The sequence below is a fragment of the Cadophora gregata genome (genome assembly GCF_030347475.1).
Source record: "Cadophora gregata isolate MNR1 chromosome Unknown scaffold_12, whole genome shotgun sequence".
Taxonomy (NCBI): domain Eukaryota; kingdom Fungi; phylum Ascomycota; class Leotiomycetes; order Helotiales; family Ploettnerulaceae; genus Cadophora; species Cadophora gregata.
The window spans coordinates 849419-870666 of NW_026695935.1; the positions used below are offsets into that span (position 1 = coordinate 849419).

Below are 21248 nucleotides of genomic sequence, written 5' to 3' on the forward strand. Positions count from 1 at the left end.
AGGGTGGTGTTGATGTTGACCTCAAAACCACTTGTGAGATACCTAGGTATGGAGAAGCGAGTTGAAGAGGAGGATTTGATTGGACGATTTATGGGGAGTGGGGCTGAGCTGGAGCTGGAGCTGGAGCTGTGTGGCTTGCTGGTGGACGGTGTGTGTGGAGTGGACTGCACGAGAAGCGATGATTAGCAGAGTTCCTCTCAGGCAGTTCACCCATACAGGGCCTGGCCTTGTCTTTGCCACCCGCCCGTCTTCTGACTCGATCGCAAACAACTTGTGATGTGATGTGATGTGACGTGATGTGATGTGATGTGAACAAAGGAAAACAACAATAATGGTGATGACGTGCAATGCAACAGCGGCTTTGCTTGAAATTCAATTCAATACAATAGCGCGCTGTGACAATATGTTCGCTTTTCTGATGCACACTCTGACTCTGTCTCTGACTCTGGCACCGACACTGACACTGAGGATTTGGTAAGCTTGTCCAGGCCGGATGCGCTCCAAACCCAAAAATGCCCGCCCCGCCCACCGTACAGCACAGCACAGCACAATTGGAACACAGCTCAGCACCACCGTTTCTCGCCCAGCCAGGCAGGCCGACCAGCACACGGCGAACCCCAGACCGTACTGCCTATGGGACGTGATCTTGTTTTGCAGCGCACCGCAGTGCCATGCAAAGAACGATCTTCAGTCCACAGGTGTAATAGAGCAGGGGGCTTTTCAATCGCGATGCTGGCTCTGCACCGGTCCTTCTGTAATATATTTGAATTGTACTGGCTGTTCTGCTCGTGGCGACCTTCGACTCCTACAGTAGCAGAGGCAAAAGCGCGAGCTCGTGTCTAGGCAGTTTGAGGAGTTTGAGGGGTTTTCGGGACAACACAGCACACAGCTGGGAACTTGAATCTGGGCGGGCGGGCGATGCGATGCCTTTCGCCTCCAGGGGATGGATATAGGTAGGATGTGGAAGACTTGTAGATTGTTAAGGTGTCACCATACCCTGTTCTTGCTTTGCTTTGCTTTGCTTCGCTCTGCGTTGCTCTGCTTGTCTAAATGCGAGCCGCTCTTCCACGAAGCGCGCGCACGCAACCCTTGTTCTATCGGTCACTTGTGCAGTTCAATAAGTACGATCATTTGTATCTGTTAAGAGTCGTGGCCATGATGACCGAAGAGATGTCGGAATTTGGCCTGGCAATTGATTTGATGGGCGAAGATGAGTCGTGAAAGAGAGAGACGATGGGGCGATGTTGGATGTTGGAGAGGAGAGCGCTGAGGTTGAAAGAAAAGGTCGGAGCTGGCACCTGGCGGCAGATTTAGCACTAGTCCGAGTTGTCTTAGTCACCCACCGGAAGCCGACACTTCGAATTCATGGTGCGCGAGTAAACAGAACATGTTGCCTTCTGTACCTGCCCTGCGATCTGTCCTGAAATCAACACCACATAAACTACATATTCCGAACCTCATTTAAGCTGCAGAAGATTGCATGACACTTCTCTCCAAAACTGGCTGATTTCCAGCCATCAGATCACAACTAACCATGGCTTCAAGCCACAACTCCCTGCGGGACCGCCAGATCAGTAAGTAGATGCGAGAGCTTCTGAAAGCATGCATTTTATTAATGGACAACTATAGGATCGATCGAGCGCATGCTAAATCTGAACCATGACTCCGAGGAATCTTCTGGCGACCACGATCTTACGAGCAATGGCGCAACTGTGTCTGCGCCAATCCTAAATTCCGACGGAGATCCTATCTGGAAGGTACTCGTTTTTGACGACCTTGGAAGGGATGTCATTAGCAGTGTCCTACGAGTTAGTGATCTGCGGACATGGGGAGTAACAATGCACATGTATGTGTGGAAGTAGGGAATGCTATAGAGAAATGCTAATCCGATCAGGCACATATCATCTTCCCGCCATCCAATACCAGATGTACCAGTTCTTTATCTTGTTGAACCTACAGCTTCAAATCTCACATCAATCACTTCCGACCTCTCACGTGGACTGTACTCTCCAGCATACATCAATTTCCTCTCCTCGATACCTCGACCCCTCCTCGAAGACTTCGCCAGACAAACGGCGGAATCTGGAACATCTGAAAGCATTGCACAGTTTTACGACCAATACCTCAACTTCATTGTTGGGGAGCCAGATTTGTTCAGTTTGGGAATGCGGAAAGATAATACATATTGGACCTTGAATAGTGCGCGGACCAAGGACGAAGAGCTAGATAATGTTATAGACAGGATTGTGAGCGGTTTGTTCAGTGTGATGGCTACAATGGGTACGGATTAGTCCTAGGACAGTGATACGATGAAGCTAATTTGAAGCAGGTGTCATGCCGATTATACGCTGCCCTAGAGATGCAGCAGCAGAAATGATTGCAGCGAAGCTCGATCGAAAGTTGCGAGACCACATTCTGAATTCGAAAGACAATCTGTTTTCGTCTCAAGGGAATCGTCCCTCGACAGCTTCGGGTACCTCCTCTTCGCGACCGGTACTCATTATTCTCGATCGAAATGTAGACCTAATTCCTATGCTCTCACATTCTTGGACATACCAATCACTGGTGCATGATGTCTTAAAGATGAAGCTCAACAGGATTACGGTTGAGACACCAGTAGACGAAAACAACCCAGCCAAAGGTTCGACGAAAAAGGCATATGACCTGACATCGAATGACTTCTTCTGGAGCAAAAATGCCAGCATGCCTTTTCCACAAGTTGCAGAAGATATTGATGCAGAATTGAGCAGATACAAGGATGATGCAACGGAAATAACGAAGAAGACTGGAGCTTCATCAATAGAAGATCTTCAAAACGACACAAGTGCTTCTGCACAGCACCTGAAAGCTGCTATCACCTTGTTGCCTGAGCTCCGGGAGCGTAAAGCTACGCTTGATATGCACATGAATATTCTGGCTGGACTACTAAATGGTATTAAGAATCGACAGCTGGACAACTTCTTCCAAATGGAGGAGAATGTCACAAAGCTGAACAAGCAACAAATTCAAGAAGTATTAGAAGGTGCAGATCGAGGAACTGAGCCAACAGACAAGTTGAGGTTGTTCATCATATGGTTTCTCAGCACGGAACAAGACGTCTCAAGGGCTGAGATGGAGAAGTATGAGGAGCTGTTGAAGACAGCTGGAGCAGATACCTCCTCTCTAGCTTATGTCAAACAGTAAGTCATTTTGCATCGTCCACCGAATAATCTAACATTATTCAGAGTCCGCGCAACAACCCGCATGACAATGATGACCTCTGCACCCTCACAGTCCACGCCACAAACCTCCAACTCTGGAAGTCTCTTTGGTGGTTTCGGAAGCAGACTTGGTGGCCTTTCTAGCATAACATCCAAAATCCAAGAATCCGGCATCGGAGGAAACCTCGGTGCTAACTTCAGCGCCAATTTCGAAAACTTGATCTCGGGTGTCAAAAATCTGATGCCTGTCAACCGCGACTTAACAGTAACCAAAATCACAGAATCGATTATGGATCCTGCAGGTGCCAGCAGCAGCGCTATTGCCAAGACGGAAAACTACCTCTATTTCGACCCTCGGAGCGCAAATGCTAGAGGCACCATGCCTCCGCCTAGCGCAGCGAGGAAAGGAGATCAGATGCCAGGAGGTATGGGACCTGGTATGAGCGCGACGTTCGGACAGAGGAGGCAGGGTTTCAGTGAAGCCATTGTTTTCACTGTCGGGGGCGGAAGCATGGACGAGTATGGAAATTTGCAAGAGTGGGCGAAAAGAACCGGTGCGGGTGGTAGCGGTGCTTCTCAGGGCGCTGGTAAGAGGAGAGTTGTGTACGGAAGTTCGGAGATCATCAACGCTGAAGAATTTCTGAAGCTGGAGTTGGAAAGGTTGGGACGTGAAGCTGCTTAGTTAGCTTGATAGTCCCAGATAATAGACGTGTTAGAATATCAAAGATGTGATATTCCGAAGTCCTTGCTTCTGACTTCTGTACTATCTTAACAGCGAGAGTGATGTGGCCTGCCCAGGTCGGCGGTAATGATTGGAGTCTTAACGGCATATGCTGCGGTGGTTTTTGGCCCCCTCCCAGTCTGATCGCCCAGCCCATCGATCAGAGAGGTACACTTGCTGTTCTTCCAGACTAACGCAATGTATAAGGCAACAGGCCATTCAAAACATGCAATCTGAGAAGTTGGTCTTCTCATTGGAGGTAGGTAGATCGTAAGGTATAGGCCGCGAGACATTCTACCAGTAATGTACGGGAAGACATTTGACATTTCAAACCTAGACGAGCTGAAGCGGCTCGATCCGAGCCGGTCGATCACCATTCACACCTCAATTGCACCCACCACAACATCTTTCATTGCATACTTCCAAGATCTTCACATCTCACCTATTGATTGATTCTCGTCTAATACAACTCCACATTAATTGATCTCAGATAACCACAAACGCTGGCACCACAAAGGGAACATCCTTCAAAATGCCATCCTCTTCCTCCTCCACTTCCTTAACGCACACTCACACCCATCCAACCCACTTAATAATAGTCTGCTGCCACGCAATCTATACCGGGTCTTCAACCCCAGCACCACTTTCATCTTCTTCATCTCAATCCTCATCCAGCACCGACCCCTCTCACCCCTCAAACTGGCTCCTAGCACCCTTTCAAACCGACGAAGTCCCCACCTTCATAGAGCACATCCAAGCAGGTCTAAAGCTTCTCGCTTCATCCTCATCCTCATATTCATCAACAACGTCAGATGAGCTCCAAAGCTCAGCTTCAGAGCCAGCACCAGACTCTCTCCTCATCTTCTCCGGCTCCAAGACCCGTCCCGAAATAAACAAATCCGAAGCACGTTCCTACCTAGATTACTGTCTCGCCAACTCATTCTGGGGGATCTTACCACCCGAAACCCAAACAACTCATCATAACAACGAGTCCACACGTGAGGATTTAAATGATAGGATTCTAATAGATGAACAAGCCCTCGACTCTTATCACAACATCCTCTTCTCGCTCCTTCTATTCTTTAAACGCACTCGCACTTGGCCCTTGAATATGACTATCATAAGCCACGAGTTCAAACGCGCGAGATTTATGGATTTACATATCCCTGCTTTGCGCTTCCCGCTTCATAGGGTGCAGTATGTGGGGATTGATCCGGGGTATATGCAAGTTGAACGGCGGCAGAAGTATGATGCGGTGAGGGCGGAGGATGTAAGGAGGGGTGAGAAGGAGAGGGGATTTGGTGTTTGGGTGGGTGATGGGATGGGGTGTGGGGATTTGCTGAAGGGGAAGAGGGCGGGGAGGTGGTGTTGGGGGGTTAAGCAGGGGTGGTTTGAGGATGGGGAGGAGGGTGAGAGGGTGAGGAGGGAGAGTGGAGTGGGGAGTAGGAGGGTTGAGTGGGTTGGGGTGGATGGGATGGGGAAGGAGAGGAGGTTTGTGGAGGAGGTATTGGGGAGTGGGAGGCAGCCTTGGGAAGAGGGTTAGTAGAGTGGACGGGATGGAGAAGGGCTGGAAATGTGGATGAGAACTTTTGGAGAGAGGTTCAAGCTAATCTGAAAAAGAGGGCTGGCAGGTGATAAGCTTCATATACTTAATGACGGAAAGACGAGTTGTAGACGGCATACTTGACACAAAGTCCCAGGGAAAGAGTGCACATTCAGTGGGAATAGTAGCGTTCTATGAGAGCAATGCGAACCAGTGGTATCATTCTCTCGCTTCTTTATCAGACTGCAGATTCTTCTAAGCAAGGAGCCTCCAGCTTACCATCTCCTTAAGCGAGTAACAACCACGCCCTCCCTCTCAGACCTCCTCACACCACCACACCTCACCACCCTTAATGAATATGCCCTAGATGATGCTTCTTCTCCACCAAATCCAGTAACATCCCAAAATTAGGTGTTCCCAATCCAGTCACAGGATCCCACCCCTTCGTCGCATTCCAACCCGCGTAAGGAACATACGGCGCAGGCAGATGAGAGTACTGATCAACTCCCGTACAGCCTGTGGAACCACCGTCTACAATATCCGTGAGGCCTTTCTTACCGATGGAGTAGAGCCAGGGGTTGAGGAAACCAAGGGGCCTGGATCCTGCGGAGAGGCGTGCGTTGTTCAGGAGGGAGACTATGCCTGCAAAAGATGGGGCCGACGCACTTAATGACAGTGTCAGTCCATGTGTAAAGTTAAAGCAGTGAGCAGTGGTAATGTGGGAGGAGGAAATAGATAGGTACCTAGTGCCACCGACAAGTCTATCAGTCAAGACACCCGATTTATTCTGATTGATAATCTGGATTCGAAGCGCCTGGGCCGCCACATCCGGGAATCCTCTACCCTTAGGATTATATAACCCTTTCCACCTATTCCCAAGAATACGAAGGTACCCAGTTACCGCCGCATCTTGCCATCTTGGCCGTGCCCAAAGATCGCTGAACCCGCCCGAGGAAAACGAGGCCGCGATTTCAGGCTGCACGTGATATGTTCCTCCGACGGACGTCACGTATGGGCAAGATGCAGGGAATTTAGGCATGAAGCGGGTAGTGTTTTTGCCATCGTTGGTCTGACAAGCTGAACCAGGTCCAGAGTCGCCGCTGGAGAAGAGTATTGAAACGCCTCTAAGGCCGAGTTGGCCGAAATTATCGCATACCGTTCGGGCATAGCCTTCTGTGACGCTCTGCTCGTCTTCGCCGTAAGAGGTGGTGATTGTTTGAGGCAAGTCACGGTCGGGTAGGGCGAGTATATAGCTCAGGAATTCGAGATATGGCTCGTTTGCATTGTCTGCTTGGGTTGGCTGGTCGAGATCTGGAACCAGAGGACCACGACCGCCTGTTGAGAAGTAGGTGATGTTTGTTTCGAAGCCGAGGGCTGCGGCGTATTGAATGTCAAGGTTCGCTTCAAGATCGCTGGTGACTGTGTCGTTTTGGGTCGCTAAATCACCGTTCACAAGAGCATAGCTGAAATTCTGGGTTACAGCATATGGTGCGTATTTTCTGAGGAATGCATCAGAGCGTTGTACTTGGCCCATCGGTTATTATATCCGCAGACACCGAGTTGCGAGCTCACAGCAGGATCCGCCTTGTAGTCTCCAATGTTGTAAAGTGCTCTTAGACAAGCTGGAGTAATGATTGCATTGCAAGCCGTGACGTTGAGGGAAGGGTTAGGAATGCGAGGCGCCTCTGGGATGCTGTCGAGATTTGCGTAGTACTCTGTGGTGAAGGTTGCGATGCGCTGAGCTTTGAGCTGTCCAAATCGTGTGATGGGATGTACCATTGCAATGTGTGGAGCAAGAGTCTCTGGGACGGAATATTTTAACGCTCGGATCTGCTTCTTATGGCGTTTATCCGCATTTAGGGAGAAGTAGTAGAAGGTCGCTCCCATCATGGCCTCGGCCTTGCTGACAGAGGCTCTGAAGTTGACCCATTCTCCTTGGTCTTTGATGTCAGTTTCCGGAATTCCAGATGCTTTCAACCAGGCAAGCACTGCTTGGGTCGAAGCGTCTCTTGGCTGCACTAAAGCCCGTACTTCTTCGTGGGTGAGATGTTGCCCATAGCTTGGATGATCTGGTGTTGATACGTCGTACAGGGTCTTTTCGAAGAGATCGTGATCAGGCATGTGGACTGCGATTCGGAGATGGAGCAGTGTTTCCGGGTCTGGTCGATGTAATTGAGTCCATCCTTGAGGTGTTCGATGCAGCGACTCGAAGACTACAAGAGGAGCAATTGCTAGAGTAGTGCTCGCGCAGGCCTAACTTTGTTAATGGCTTGATTATGTATGAAAAGGCTCTCCAAGCCCCAGGACGAGCATGGACCTGACTGCTCAAGTCTACAGAACTTCTAACTAGGAGATGATTTGCAAGTTTTCGACCTCACCAAAGTTCTTGAAGGCTTTTCGTCTCAGAAGGATATCAATTGAGCCATCAAGAGTCACACTGTGAAGCAAGTATGGGTCTGCACAGGCTTAAGAGGTTCCTGCTAAGAGAAGTAACAAGGACGAGCCCTTACTTACCAAGACGGCCAGAAGAGAAACGCAACGCATATCGGGCAACACTTCCCTAGACTCAATTTTCATACACAACAGCGCAACCAAGAAACAAGCGTAGAAACGAGAAGAGCGACTCCAGGACAAGGTGGGGTGCCATGATATAATAAGCAAATCTATGAGCTTAGCTACACATGCCAAGTTGCGTATCCTTCTTTGGTGATAACGGACACATCATGTGGCACACAGGCACAAAAGCATGTGTTGTACCTTGCCAAACTTTAGACACCATGTTCGAGCGATTGCCCATAAACGATAGCGAAGGTGTAGACATTCATCCAAAGGTGCCCGGAAAGCTACTACAAGGCTCTGCAGCTTTTCAGGAAGGTGGCAGAACTCCCGAACTTTATGTTGATGCAAGCAATATCCACCTGCTGTTTTAGTTTAGCATGTCGATATGTTACTGGAACAGGGAGGGATTATGGCAGCAATACCTTATCTTCGCAGCTTCAGCCGACCGAAGTATATCGATCAGGCTGTGGATCCTGGAGAGTGACGTTAGGGAACTGGGTGACAGAAGTCCAGGCTGACTCGCTTCTGTAAGGAGCACTACCAGTTCGGTCGAATTACTTTTTTCGAAGGCCTTTCAATACAACAAAGGCACTTATATATGAGATGCGTCTCGTAATACAGAGAGATAAGGCTGTAGATGGTAGATTCGTCAATGAAGTTAATTGAATTTAGACTTCGTTGGTTTTAAGCCTGTCGAGCACGGACTTATGTCACCCAGTTCGTAAGTGATTCGATTACCAAGAGATTGGTACAAGATCCAGGAGCATAAGAATCCCTCGAATCCTCGCTGTCCAGTTGTGATGCTTCACTGTCACCGTTTAATTTGAGGGGTGAAGAGATCAACAACAGAAAAGGATGATCAATTCTTCCCCATCTTCCCCTCCGTGACTGCAGCCAATGATGCCCATTGGTGCTGGAAGCTAAAACGTCGCTTACGGTAGATGCAATGTAACTTCCCGCAACTTGTTCCTGTCGATCAAGAGCCAATCTTCGAGCAGATTAAGAAATTTGACACCCAAATACCAGCCTCACATCAACCAACCAAACCTCACCGTCATGACTTCCACTACAGAGCCCATCTCGGTTCTATTCGTGTGCTTGGGCAACATATGTCGTTCGACGATGGCCGAAGGAATATTCAGGTCTATCGTCTCAAAGCCGCCTTATCAGGCTTTGGTATCTGTTGTGGATAGCTGTGGAACTGGTGCATATCATACAGGAAGCAGCCCTGACTCCAGGACTATGTCAACGCTTGACTATAATGGTATCACGGACTATGAACATGCAGCTCGCAAGGTGGGTTGCCCAAGTCCTGACATATTGCCATGCTGGTTAACACTTTGCAGATCCACGTCTCAGACTTCCAAAATTTTGACTACATCTTCGCGATGGATAGGGACAACCTTCGTGATCTTCAACGTATCCATCAACGTGGTGGCGGCAAGGCTAAGGTCATGCTCTTTGGAGAGTTCGCTGGGAAGAAGAGGGCTGAGGAGGTTGACGACCCGTATTATGGGGCCCGTGATGGATTTGAAATAGCTTATGAGCAGTGCATGAGGTTCTCCAAGAATTTTCTGAAGGACACCTTCCCGGATGTGAAGGCTTGATGGTTCTGAGCCTTGTCTTGGTGAGGCTGGAGCTATTGGCTTTGAAGACGATTTGTGGAGGCTCGTCCTCGTTCTCACAAGATACCCGGTGCGAAGAGATTCAGATATTCAGATGTTCGAACAGCCTGCTTGACGAGCCAAGAACCTTGCCGTTATCCACAAAGGCAACGGCTTGAACGGCTCTGTTTCCTGATGTCGTAGAGAACGAACAGACCAATCTTGTGACCAGTGTCTCAGCATCATTGCGGGGGAGAAAGAGTCTTGTGTGGCGTCACAATGCCTTGCCTTATCTTCCCGAAGACAAGGCGCAGCGAAGTCAGTCACTTAGATCTGTGAGGCAGGAAGGGCATGAGGCGAAACAGCGAAATACTAAGCAATAAACGGTCTCGCAGCTCTGCCCAAAAAGTAAAGAGTCGATGTCCCCACGATGGTTTGATACTCAGCATAGCCTCGGTCGATGCAAAACTGACACAGTCATTGGCCAGCGTGCTGCTGTGGCTCGAGAGTAGTGGCTTCGGCGGTGGACTTTGACGCGGCCCTTTCTATTTTCAGCTCTCACCACTGCACCAGCCCGCCGCAAGCATCCAGCCTGCCAGCCCTGCTGCCCTGTTGTTGCCGGGCTCGAGCCGGCCGGGGTAGAATCGAAGACTGGCTGTTCGCATGACCCTTGTCAGAAATCGTGAAAAAGACGTGCATCTCCTCAGAACCTGTACTGCATCCATCCTCTTGTTAAAACACTACTACTGTCAGTGTCACATATCTTCAGTCGCACTCGGTGCGCTTCTCCATCCCAAGTGCGGACGTCATTTCGTAGCTTAACTTAAATTGGACCCTATCTGCCTATCCTATCCGATCAGCTCTGAAACGCAGGCCCCCGTCTTGGCCAAGTAAACAAACCCCTGCCTCTGCAACCCTTCCCTCCCTCGCTCTTCTCCCGAAACTCACCATTCCTGACCTTCCCACTCGCTCCTCCGAATCACATCGCACGTCGCCCTGCCATCGCCACGTTCTTCCACACTCAGAGTTTACACTGCCAGCGCTCAGAGAAGAAGAAGAAAAAAATAAGGGGCTCCATTCTTTCGAGTCCATCATTTCTGCGCGCAGATTGAGCCCGGTGCCATTCCTCTCCCACCCCCTCCGAGAATCTTCCTACAAAGAAGAACCCCGCCGCATACTGGGGGCATCACTCAACCATGTCGTATAATCGTTTAGGTATGTCCCTAAATTCCACAGAGAGTTGGATGTTCCCAGTCACCCTTTCCTTGCCATTGTGGAGGATAGACGCCGTGAATAATACGGCCGGCACCTCGTCTATACCACCTCCCCTTCTCCATTCACTCCTTGATCTTCCCCTATGCGCATCTTCGTAGTGCCGCGCACAGAGTCTCTGAAGTGCATCATCGAGAACCCTCAGACGCTCAGCCTTCCTGCGTAGTACAGGAGCAGCATCTAGTCTCGAGGACCGATCTTGCGACTTCATTACCGCAAACGATAAAGCTTCTGACATCTCTCAACTCTAGATCACGCTGGTCAAGGCCAGCAGGACGACTACTACAATATGAACAACCTCCCAAATTCAGGCCGGACGCCTTCACCTGGTCATCCACTGCATCAAGGGTATCAACTCGAAGATGCGTCGCCATATGGCAGACCTAGCGGATCACCAGCTCCTGGCAGACACAATCTAGAGATTCCTATGGGTCCTGGACGCCAAACCCCTAGCGACCGGTTGCAGGCACAACCCACGGTATGCTCTTATAATGTAGATCGAGATTGGCTGTGCCGCTGACTGGAGGATTTAGTATTCGGTTGAGAACATCGACAACTCGTATGGTCACAATGAGGAATACGAACAAAGTTACCCCCTCGATCCAAACCATAACTACAGACAAGACTACTCGCTCAACCCCCAACAACACCACGATGCCTATTACCAACCCCCATACCAGCCTTCCCCACACGAAGAGCATCCTCTGACAAATTATCCTTCAAACCCCGACCCTTATTACGATGATCACGATGACAACCGTCCAATACTCCAGGCACACGATACTGGCTTTGGACCAGATCCTCACAGTGCTCCAGGCTACAAAGACTACGATGGTGCCCCAGTATCCCCTTCAGCAACTCCCCAGCCAACAACTCTTAAGAGATACAAGACAGTGAAAGAGGTACAACTTTTTAATGGCAATCTCGTTCTTGACTGTCCTATCCCACCCAAGCTCTTGAACCAGGTTCCCCATGCTCAGCCACCTGAGCGAGATGAGTTTACCCATATGCGATATACGGCAGCGACATGCGACCCCAGCGATTTCTACGAAGAGCGCTTTACACTGAGACAGAGATTGTTCGCAAAGCCCAGACATACCGAGCTGTTTATTGTCGTAACCATGTACAACGAGGATGACGTACTGTTTGCCCGAACGATGAGCGGAGTTTTCAAGAATATTGAATACATGTGCTCACGGAAGGACAGTAAAACTTGGGGAAAGGATGCTTGGAAGAAGATCGTGGTCTGTGTCGTAAGCGATGGTCGTGCCAAGATCAACCCTCGAACGAGAGCTGTGTTGGCTGGTATGGGAGTCTACCAAGACGGAATTGCCAAGCAGCAAGTCAATGGAAAGGACGTGACGGCCCATATCTACGAGTACACAACGCAAGTCAGCATTTCTGCCAAGAAAGACTTGGTTGAGCTCCGACCAAAGCAACAACCTGTGCAGATGCTCTTCTGTCTAAAGGAGAAGAATCAGAAGAAGATCAACTCGCATAGATGGTTCTTTCAAGCATTTGGGCGTGTTCTGGATCCTAACATTTGCGTCCTTATCGATGCGGGTACCAAGCCTGGCAAGGATTCAATCTACCAGCTTTGGAAAGCTTTCGACCTGGAGCCAATGTGTGGAGGGGCTTGTGGAGAGATCAAGGCTATGTTGGGACCTGGAGGAAAGAATCTGCTTAACCCCCTGGTTGCCACGCAAAATTTCGAGTACAAGATGAGTAACATCTTGGACAAGCCACTTGAATCTGCCTTTGGATTCATTTCAGTCTTGCCTGGTGCCTTTTCAGCATACCGTTATGTTGCTTTACAGAACGACAAGGCTGGAAATGGACCTCTGGAAAAGTACTTCGCTGGTGAGAAGATGCACGGTGCCAATGCTGGTATTTTCACCGCCAATATGTACCTTGCCGAGGATCGTATTCTGTGCTTCGAGCTGGTTTCGAAACGAAATTGCCACTGGATTCTTCAATATGTCAAGTCAGCCACAGGAGAAACCGATGTTCCAGATACTATGGCCGAATTTATCCTACAAAGACGTAGATGGTTGAACGGAAGTTTCTTCGCCGCTGTCTACTCTTTGGTGCACTTCTATCAACTGTTCAGAAGCGATCACAGCTTCTTACGGAAGATTGCGTTCTTGATCGAGTTCACATACACGACTATCAGCATGCTGTTTGCTTGGTTCGCTATTGGAAATTTCTACCTGGTTTTCCACATCTTGACTACGTCTCTGGGAGCAGACAACTTGTTAGGAAATGTTGGAAAGGTCCTTGGTGTTGTATTTGAGTGGCTATACCTCTTCACTCTGCTAACCTGCTTTATTTTGGCACTTGGCAATCGACCACAAGGATCTAACAAGGCATATATGTCCATGGTCATTTTCTGGGGCTTCATCATGGCGTAAATAATCCATTCTACCGTCATGCTGCGTTATGAGCTAATCATCTACAGTTACCTAATGTTTGCTTCTGTGTTCATCACCGTCAAGTCCATCCAAACCGAGCTCGCGGATGGCCAGTTCAGTGTCGCGGATATCTTCAAGAACCAAATATTCTACACTTTAATCGTCTCTCTCGCTTCGACATACCTCCTGTGGTTCGTGGTGTCATTCCTTTTCTTCGACCCATGGCACATGTTCACCTCTTTCATCCAATACCTTATGCTCACACCAACTTACATCAACATTCTCAACGTCTACGCCTTCTGCAACACTCACGACATCACTTGGGGTACCAAAGGTGATGACAAGGCCGAAAAGCTGCCATCTGCAACTCTCAAGCCTGGTGGAAAGGTCGACGTCAACATCCCCACGGATGATGGCGATCTCAATGCACAATACGAAGCAGAAATGCGCGCATTCGCCTCGAAAGCCCCCGAAGAGAAGCGTGAGATGTCCGCCAGCGAGCGCCAGGAAGATTACTACAAAGGATTCCGTTCTCAAGTCGTCCTTTTCTGGCTCATGTGCAATTTCGGACTCGTCGCAGTTGTTCTCAGCACCGCAGGCCTCGACCGTATTGATACAACCAAAGATTCGGCAGACAAGAGAAGTGCCATTTACCTGGCCGTCGTTCTGTGGTCCGTGGCTGGTCTCTCAGCGTTCAAATTCATTGGTGCAATGTGGTTCTTAGTCGTCCGAATGTTCAGAGGCGTTTAAGGGACGATATTGGGTACGATTAGATACGATATGATACCTCACTTTAACTAAGGAATGAACCGGCGTGTTGGACACTGTTCGATTACATTGGCTCATCATATTCACCATATGGGCGTTGAACCTTTTTCTTTATCGCACGATACTCTGGATGACAACCTTTCTAAGAAGATCGTCTACCTCTTGTTTGAGTACCTACCTACCTACCTCCTTGGGTGTATCATCGGTGTTTGACTACAAGCGATTTTCTTTTCTCTATTCCGTCCATTTCGTCTCTTCAAACGATATCAAAGGCAAGATAGGACAGCAGTTCAGAGATCCACTTGATTGGATGAGATGGAAACGACTGGACTTTGACATGCCGTGCTGAAGGCGTACGTAACCGCGAGGCTGAGGCGGTGGTGTATGTAGATGCCTGGGATGAATGAATATACCCTTATTAAAAATGAACTTGTCGGAATCGTTTCTCATTGGCAATGATCGTTTTACCCCCATTCCGCAACATCGGCGGCATTGCTAAGAGAGCATCTCGTAAGTTTCCTCTTTCGAACATGCATCTCTTTCTGTTTCTATTCCCAGCCACGAGTTGAAACCGGTTATCGTTTCTTCATTCACATTACAATGACTAAGGATTGTACAAAGGGCTGCGGCGACCGAGATTACGCGTCCCGGAAAAGATCTAGGTCTGGCTCATTGTCCAAAATCCGGACAGAACTTGTCTTGGCCTACGATCTGATCCGCTCTGGTAGAGTGATTGGGTGGATCTCAAGTCCAGATTCGGGTGTTTGCGTCAAATTCATTGCATTTTGTATTCAGTTTACCCTTTATGCCTACTTTTCTCATCGGTCGAGAGCCGCTCGCTTATGTGGAGCCGATTGTTTACTGTACGTACATCGAAGCAGCCACACCCGCCCTCCCTCTCAAGATCTCTCATCCCGCATCCCATGTCATCTATTCTTCTCCAATTTTCTTTTACCAACGCTCACCTAACCAGGATACGCGGCCCCATCACCTCTCGGATCACTTCCCCCGGAATAAACCACAACCCCATCCTCAACATGGGCTCTAATCAACTGCCCCCTCCCAAACAGCGATCTTGCAAACCCCTTGACAACTTTAACCTCATGTCCCATCCCCCTCAACCTCTCCGCCACGTCCTCACTAATACCTTCCTCCAAGAACACCGTCCTCCCATTCCCGTCCCCCGGCATCTCCTCCGCACCAATCAAGAATCTCGGAGCATCAAGCGCAGCCTGCGGGTTATGCTTGAACGCTAGCATGTTAAGCAGGACCTGAATGTGTCCTTGAGGCTGCATGAAACCGCCCATGACGCCGTAGACGGAATGGAGAGAGCCATCATGAGCGTTTGTCAGGAGTGCGGGGATGATGGTGTGGTAGGGACGTTTGGAGGGGGCGAGGGAGTTGGGGTGGTTTGGAGTGAGGCGGAAGCCGCCTCCACGATTTTGGATTGTGAAGCCGGAATTTTGGGGGATGATGCCTGAGCCGAAGGAGTGGAAGGTGGAATTGATGAAGGAGATGCCATTTCCGTGTTTGTCGGTTACGGCGAAGTAGACGGTGTCGCTGGGGTTGTGAGCTGGGCTGCCGTGGTCGTGGATTTTGTCTGATCGGTGGGTGTTAGGATTTGTTCGCTTTTTTGGGAGAAGGGAGCTTAGTTGCACTGACCTGATGCTTTCAGGGGATTGAACAGCTTTGCTCGTTCGGCGAGGTAGGCCTTTGACACTAAGTCTGCAGAGGGAACTTTGGAATGCGCGGGGTCTGAGATGAACCAAGCCGCGTCGCCAAAAGCAATGCGCAGAGACTCAATAACAGCATGTAAGTACTCAGTAGAATTGTGATCTTCTGGTTTAAAAACTGGGATCTTCCCGCTCTCTTCGAGAGCTTCAAAAATGCCGAGAGCCATAAGAGCGACAATACCTTGTCCGTTAGGTGGATGTTCCCAGATTTCGACACCATGGTCATCTTCTTTTGTGCCTTGGCCTGAGGTTTCATCTACAAAATCGGTGTGAGTTTTGCTGTAATTCTGGCCTTTGAAGACGTAGGAGATTGGTTCTACTGGCTCGGTGCCTGCCTTGAGATGTGCTTCTAGATCGGCAAGGGTCAGGAAGCCACCTCGGTCTTGTGTAGCTTTGATGATGGATTCAGCCATTCGCCCTGTATAGAAACCTTTCTTGCCTTCTTTGGCGAGTGTGCGAAACGTTTGAGCGAGGTTGGGATTCTTAATAAGTTCTCCTGGAAGAGGCCCTCTGTATCCATTGGGAGCCGATGGGTCAGCTTTGAGTAGTTCGGCGTAATTTGGTGAGGCCTTTTGAAGGATTTTTGCTCCTGCTGTCCACTGTTTCATGTGAGTAGTAGTACAATAGGCATCGAGGGGTAAATACCAGTCGTGACGAGACTTCCGACACTGGATATCCTCTCTCAGCAAGTTCGATAGCAGGAGTCAAGATCTGCTCCATGGAAAGCTTTCCACTGCCAAATCTTTCCACTGTATCTACCCATCCTGCAGCTGCACCTGGAATAGTGACAGCGTGGACACTGTCCAAAGGTATCTCACCATTATCACCATCTTTGATACCAAGGTCTTTGCGTGTAGCTTCAAGAGTACATTTTGCTCCTGAACGGCCAGAGCCATTCATAGCTGAGATCTTCTTGGTCTTGGCATCATAAAAAAGACAGAACATGTCCCCGCCGATTCCAGTCGAGGTAGGTTCGGTTACATTCAAGCCAGCAGCTTCAATATCGTCAGCTGGTTTCAGTACATATGGAGTCAAAACAAACCAACTGCAACCGCGGCATCCTACTCAATATGAGACTCTAAACTTGAAAGTGGGGGGGCTTCAACTTACAGCAGCGTTGCCACCCATATCTAATATTTTGAGCCCGCATCTTGCTGCTAGAGGTTGTGTACAGGCTATCATGCCCTCTGTACTATGCACTACACTTCTTCTACTGGGAAAATGTTGGAATTGAGGCTCTGAGGCCGGATATATGGATTTGACATTGAGAGGCATGGCTGTAAGTGGCGAGCTTGGAACTGCCGTCGGATATGTAAATAAGTGCAGTTGAGGGCCATCATGAGTTGTACTTGCCTCAAAGACTCTGGGATAGGTCGAGAGTGAACAAGAAATTTAAAGTTGGAATTTACGCAACGATCAATTGAGATAAAGATTATATAATTAAAGATGTTATTAGAAGGCCTCGGCGAACCTGACTCGGCTATGATGCGAGCGACAGTCATTGTTGATGTCACTGCCAAGCGAACCCCCTGGTTGGCAGAATCGCCAGGAACTTCACCGCCTTCAAACAATTTCCAGGACAGCATGAACATTCTAGAGGAGCTTGCAGGATAACGATCGAGTATGTCTGGAGCCCCTTGGATCTGTCATCGATGTATAAACACATGCCTGAAGCCTGGTAGACGGAGACTGCTACGATTCTCCAGCGCCAGTCAGTACACATCTCTCATCAATATTCCAGCATTGGCTAACAGCAAGTACAGAAAGCCATGCCTCCTTTTCCCCAGCGTTGCTCGCGCGAGCGCGCAATATGGCCAGTGAGCACGAGCGATTGAGTACGGAAAGCCCAGAGACATTTGATGCGAAGATCGCGAAAAGGGTTGGCGAATTGAAAGGTGTGGCGGAGGCTCTAAAAGAATGGGAGAGCGCTCGCAGTACGCAGGATGAGCTACAGAAGCTTCTCAATGATCCCACGACGGAAGCAGAACTTCGCGAATTCGCAATAGAAGACTTGGCTGTGACGGGTGAGGAATTGGATGGCCTGTCACGAAGACTGTCGACTGCTCTTACGCCGAAACACCCTTTCGAGGACATGCCATGTTTGATTGAGATACGGCCGGGTGTTGGAGGTGGTGAAGCAGCTTTGTTTGCGGGCGATTTGCTGCGGATGTATAAAGCATACTGCTCGCGGAAGGGTATGCGGTCATCGTTGTTAAAATACGAAACTGCGGATGGAGACTCAGATGCCAGCGGCGAATCTCCTCTTGCGGAAGCTATTCTCGAAATTGACAGCCCTGGCGCATATGGAAAGCTACGTAGTGAGGCTGGTGTGCATCGAGTGCAGCGTGTGCCGGCTACAGAGAGTAAGGGGAGGACACACACAAGTGCTGTTGGTGTCCTTGTCTTACCTAGTCTGCCTACGACAGGTAGTGAGGGTCAAGAGATGTGGGAGGCGGATTTGAATGATCCGAATAGTGACTATTATGTCAATTCCACGGATGTCAGGACGGATGTTATGAGAGCGAGAGGTGCAGGTGGCCAGCATGTCAACACGACAGATTCTGCTATCCGCTTGACGCATATACCAACGAACACCGTGGTTAGTATGCAGGATTCTAGGTCACAGCATAAAAATCGAGAGAGAGCATGGCAGTTGCTTAGATCAAAGCTTGCTCAAGCCAGGCGAGAGGCAAGAGAAGAAGAAGTAATCAAGCTGCGAAGAGGTGTCATTGGCGTTGCAAAGATGGGCAGAGGAGACAAAGTCCGGACATATAATTGGGGACAGCAGAGAGTTACAGATCATCGGAGTGGACTTAGTGTTCATAATCTCGACGATGTGATGGAGGGAGGAGACGAACTGGATAAGATCATAGACAGTGTCAAGACCTGGTTTGGAGATCGTGAAATCGAAGGCATGCTAGCAGAGGATGAGGCAGCCAGCATTACAAAGTAATCTAAACTTTGCTTGTAATTTTATCTTCACAACTGACCTGTCACTAAGTCGCTTGGTGTGCTGAATGGTGGATGTGCGTATTTTGCTGTACACGTGCTCCAGGGAAAGCCGGTTCAGGCTGTTGTGGATAAATGAAGGCATCCATGCCCTCACAAATGGAGACGCATTTAAAAGATGCCGAGCCGGATTAGCTTTACGCCAATACCATACTAGAGGCAGGTAATGACATCTTACACTTTTGTGTCTTGATTTGAAGTTTTCGTTGTCAAATGCGTCCGTGGAGGTGTCTCGCAATGCCCATGGAACAATACACAGCCGTACCGCTTGACGAGCACGCCTCGAATCCCCATGCTTCTCGCAAAGATGGCCTTGGAAGCAGTACACTAATGGCTGTATTTGGATTGGTGGCAAGTGCGGTGATTTGCTTTGTCCTTGGGTTCGCCGTTGGACAGAGTTGGGACGGAGGGAAGCGTGTGTTAGGCATGGATTGGTCTCCATCAGAAGCTGGACTTCTCCCACCACAAGCCTTTCTTCCTGACAGTAAGAAGAAGTTAGGCTGCAACTTTTATCTGCAGGTTCTGATTGTGAGACTAGTTCCGATGAAGGAAATGAAGTTTGACTTTCCAACCAAGTATGAAGATAACGGACCTGAGGGTGATGAGTTGTGGAATGATATGATGCCGAGTAAGTTGTTTAGTTATTGTTTATATGTACATGTCTTGATAACCTTACTAACGGTGGATTACAGTTGGCTCAGGATTCATACGTGTACCTTATCCGAGGAGGTTCGATATGCCGCAGAGCAAAGCCATTGAATCTGATCCTGAAGAAGGCGAAATCTATTCTTTGTCAATCATGCATCAGCTTCACTGCTTGGTATGAAGTCTAGAGATGTCTCTTAGACTATTCCAACATTGTTAACAATTATCCAGGCAGTTATTAGACACGTAATAATGAAGTACGAGAAGAGAGACAAATCGCGGTTCGCCGGCGATGGGCATGAGTATCATTGCATTGACTACAGTGAGCTACATCCCAATCAATATCTGATAAGATCGCTTACTGTTGCGCAGTAAGGCAAGCTATCATCTGTGCAGGCGATACTACGCTTGATTATGCGGAAGCTGTTACGGGTTCTGATGGTATTGAGCGCCGCTTGGGATTTACTGGGGCCAATTCCACACATCAGTGTCGAGACTGGGATGCTATTCGCGAATGGGCTATTGAGAATAGATCAGGTGATAAAGCTGGAATTCTGCTTTGAACCTGCTGTATATCTTGAACATACACATGAATACTTTTGATCATTATACTGAATCCTGGCATGTCGAAGGGGTAAGCTCTTCCCCCATTGCATTAATACAGCATATCTCTTTGATGTTTTTCGTGATGAAGGAAGAATAATCCTGATTTTTAGAGTACCCAGACCTGAATACAGATTGTGGCTCCTAGTAATTGCGCCAGCAACGCCTTCGGGGCTTTGGGTGCTCTCAGTGGCTCGAAAACAACTACAGTAGAAGCTATGACTTTATTCTACCCTCACATAAGACTAATGTGTATCGAGTATCCTTTGTAAACCATTAAATCCAATACCAATCCCTCAGAAGGGCTACTTTTGAGCCGTGATCGAATGCCGTCCTGCGAATCCGGATAAGGCATGACATGAGAGGCTAAGATTTTCACCCAAAAGAAGGAATAATACTACTCGAGAGTTCTTAGGAACGTGCCGAAAACTTCATTAATCGCAATACTCCGTTGTAAACAATGACAAGCAAAGTGCATACTCAACTCACCGACGCATCTGTACAGGTGGATGCAACGAAACCCAAGGATACCGGACCTGGTGTATTCCTGATCGTTAGTACATGGACGAAACCAAGTTGAACGCTCTTGAGCCGTGAGAATTCTTAGAGTATGGTTGAAACAAAGGCCGGTGTCGCTGAAGAGTCTCATTGATTCCATTTCCTGGCTAGAACTCGGACGGTTTGGCCAGGCTCTTCCCGTGAGGGCTCATTTGAGTCCCTGCCATCAATTCAAGATTCCTGGGAATATTTTACAAGGGCACATGGCTTCAAATCTCACAGTCCGACGGCCGGAAAGGGGCTCATTGGTCTTTCACCAGAAGAACAATACTAGTGGCGAGATAATACCAACAGGCTCGCTTAGGAGAACAATATCAAGCCTCCCCTATGAAAATCACCAACTTCTTCTTTACAGGATCTAGAACGCCAGCATGATCTTCAAAGAGAAACAATATTGCTTTATTGGATAGCCTTAATCAAACGGAGTCCTGGTCCGAACAAGACGGAAAGGAGGCTAGTAAATGCCTTGAGGATATTAGAAAACGCCCCAAAACGTTGAGATTTGCCGGTGTGATTGCCCAAATGCGTAACTCATTGTTCAGAGGCTCTGAGCTCTCCTCAGACTTTATGTTTCTCTTTATAGTCATGGACTGGTGGCTTTTGAAGAACAGTCCCCCGTATT

General features: G+C 48.8%; 8 protein-coding genes across 8 annotated transcripts; 6 read left to right on the top strand and 2 right to left on the bottom strand.

The window, feature by feature from the left end:
* Positions 1–1534: 1534 nt before the first annotated feature.
* Positions 1535–3882, top strand: SLY1 (Vesicle trafficking between the ER and Golgi; the record flags this gene model as incomplete). Its single annotated transcript, XM_058496410.1, has 5 exons — positions 1535–1574; positions 1630–1846; positions 1895–2280; positions 2330–3179; positions 3225–3882. 5 exons carry the CDS (start codon positions 1535–1537, stop codon positions 3880–3882), a joined length of 2151 nt encoding a protein of 716 aa, XP_058353661.1.
* Positions 3883–4453: 571 nt separating this feature from the next.
* ONS95_003122 (uncharacterized protein) lies at positions 4454–5464 on the top strand (the record flags this gene model as incomplete). The annotated part of the gene is made up of 1 exon (XM_058496411.1): positions 4454–5464. The coding sequence occupies one exon, from the start codon at positions 4454–4456 to the stop codon at positions 5462–5464; it is 1011 nt and encodes a 336-aa protein (XP_058353662.1).
* Positions 5465–5813: 349 nt separating this feature from the next.
* SED4_1 (vesicle formation at the endoplasmic reticulum) lies at positions 5814–8008 on the bottom strand (the record flags this gene model as incomplete). The annotated part of the gene is made up of 4 exons (XM_058496412.1): positions 5814–6129; positions 6208–6927; positions 6990–7717; positions 7979–8008. 4 exons carry the CDS (start codon positions 8006–8008, stop codon positions 5814–5816), a joined length of 1794 nt encoding a protein of 597 aa, XP_058353663.1.
* A 1137-nt stretch (positions 8009–9145) lies between these two features.
* Positions 9146–9630, top strand: ONS95_003124 (uncharacterized protein; the record flags this gene model as incomplete). Its single annotated transcript, XM_058496413.1, has 2 exons — positions 9146–9319; positions 9370–9630. The coding sequence occupies 2 exons, from the start codon at positions 9146–9148 to the stop codon at positions 9628–9630; spliced, it is 435 nt and encodes a 144-aa protein (XP_058353664.1).
* A 1193-nt stretch (positions 9631–10823) lies between these two features.
* On the top strand, positions 10824–14060 carry CHS1 (chitin synthase I; the record flags this gene model as incomplete). The annotated part of the gene is made up of 4 exons (XM_058496414.1): positions 10824–10842; positions 11151–11377; positions 11433–13306; positions 13358–14060. The coding sequence occupies 4 exons, from the start codon at positions 10824–10826 to the stop codon at positions 14058–14060; spliced, it is 2823 nt and encodes a 940-aa protein (XP_058353665.1).
* A 983-nt stretch (positions 14061–15043) lies between these two features.
* ONS95_003126 (uncharacterized protein) lies at positions 15044–17257 on the bottom strand (the record flags this gene model as incomplete). Its single annotated transcript, XM_058496415.1, has 6 exons — positions 17165–17257; positions 16922–17109; positions 16854–16872; positions 16457–16806; positions 15741–16410; positions 15044–15678 (listed from the first exon to the last, which is right to left on the bottom strand). Exons 2-6 carry the CDS (start codon positions 17084–17086, stop codon positions 15044–15046), a joined length of 1839 nt encoding a protein of 612 aa, XP_058353666.1. The 5' UTR covers positions 17087–17109; positions 17165–17257.
* Positions 17258–17326: 69 nt separating this feature from the next.
* On the top strand, positions 17327–18985 carry ONS95_003127 (uncharacterized protein). Its single transcript, XM_058496416.1, has one exon. It carries the CDS (start codon positions 17622–17624, stop codon positions 18762–18764), a length of 1143 nt encoding a protein of 380 aa, XP_058353667.1. The 5' UTR covers positions 17327–17621; the 3' UTR covers positions 18765–18985.
* Positions 18986–19033: 48 nt separating this feature from the next.
* Positions 19034–20028, top strand: ONS95_003128 (uncharacterized protein; the record flags this gene model as incomplete). Its single annotated transcript, XM_058496417.1, has 5 exons — positions 19034–19304; positions 19359–19448; positions 19513–19640; positions 19697–19787; positions 19838–20028. 5 exons carry the CDS (start codon positions 19034–19036, stop codon positions 20026–20028), a joined length of 771 nt encoding a protein of 256 aa, XP_058353668.1.
* Positions 20029–21248: the final 1220 nt, after the last annotated feature.

Bases quoted from the DNA above. Each gene is read 5' to 3' on its own strand.
- ONS95_003127 (XM_058496416.1), top strand. From the start codon at position 17,622: ATGGCCAGTGAGCACGAGCGATTGAGTACGGAAAGCCCAGAGACATTT.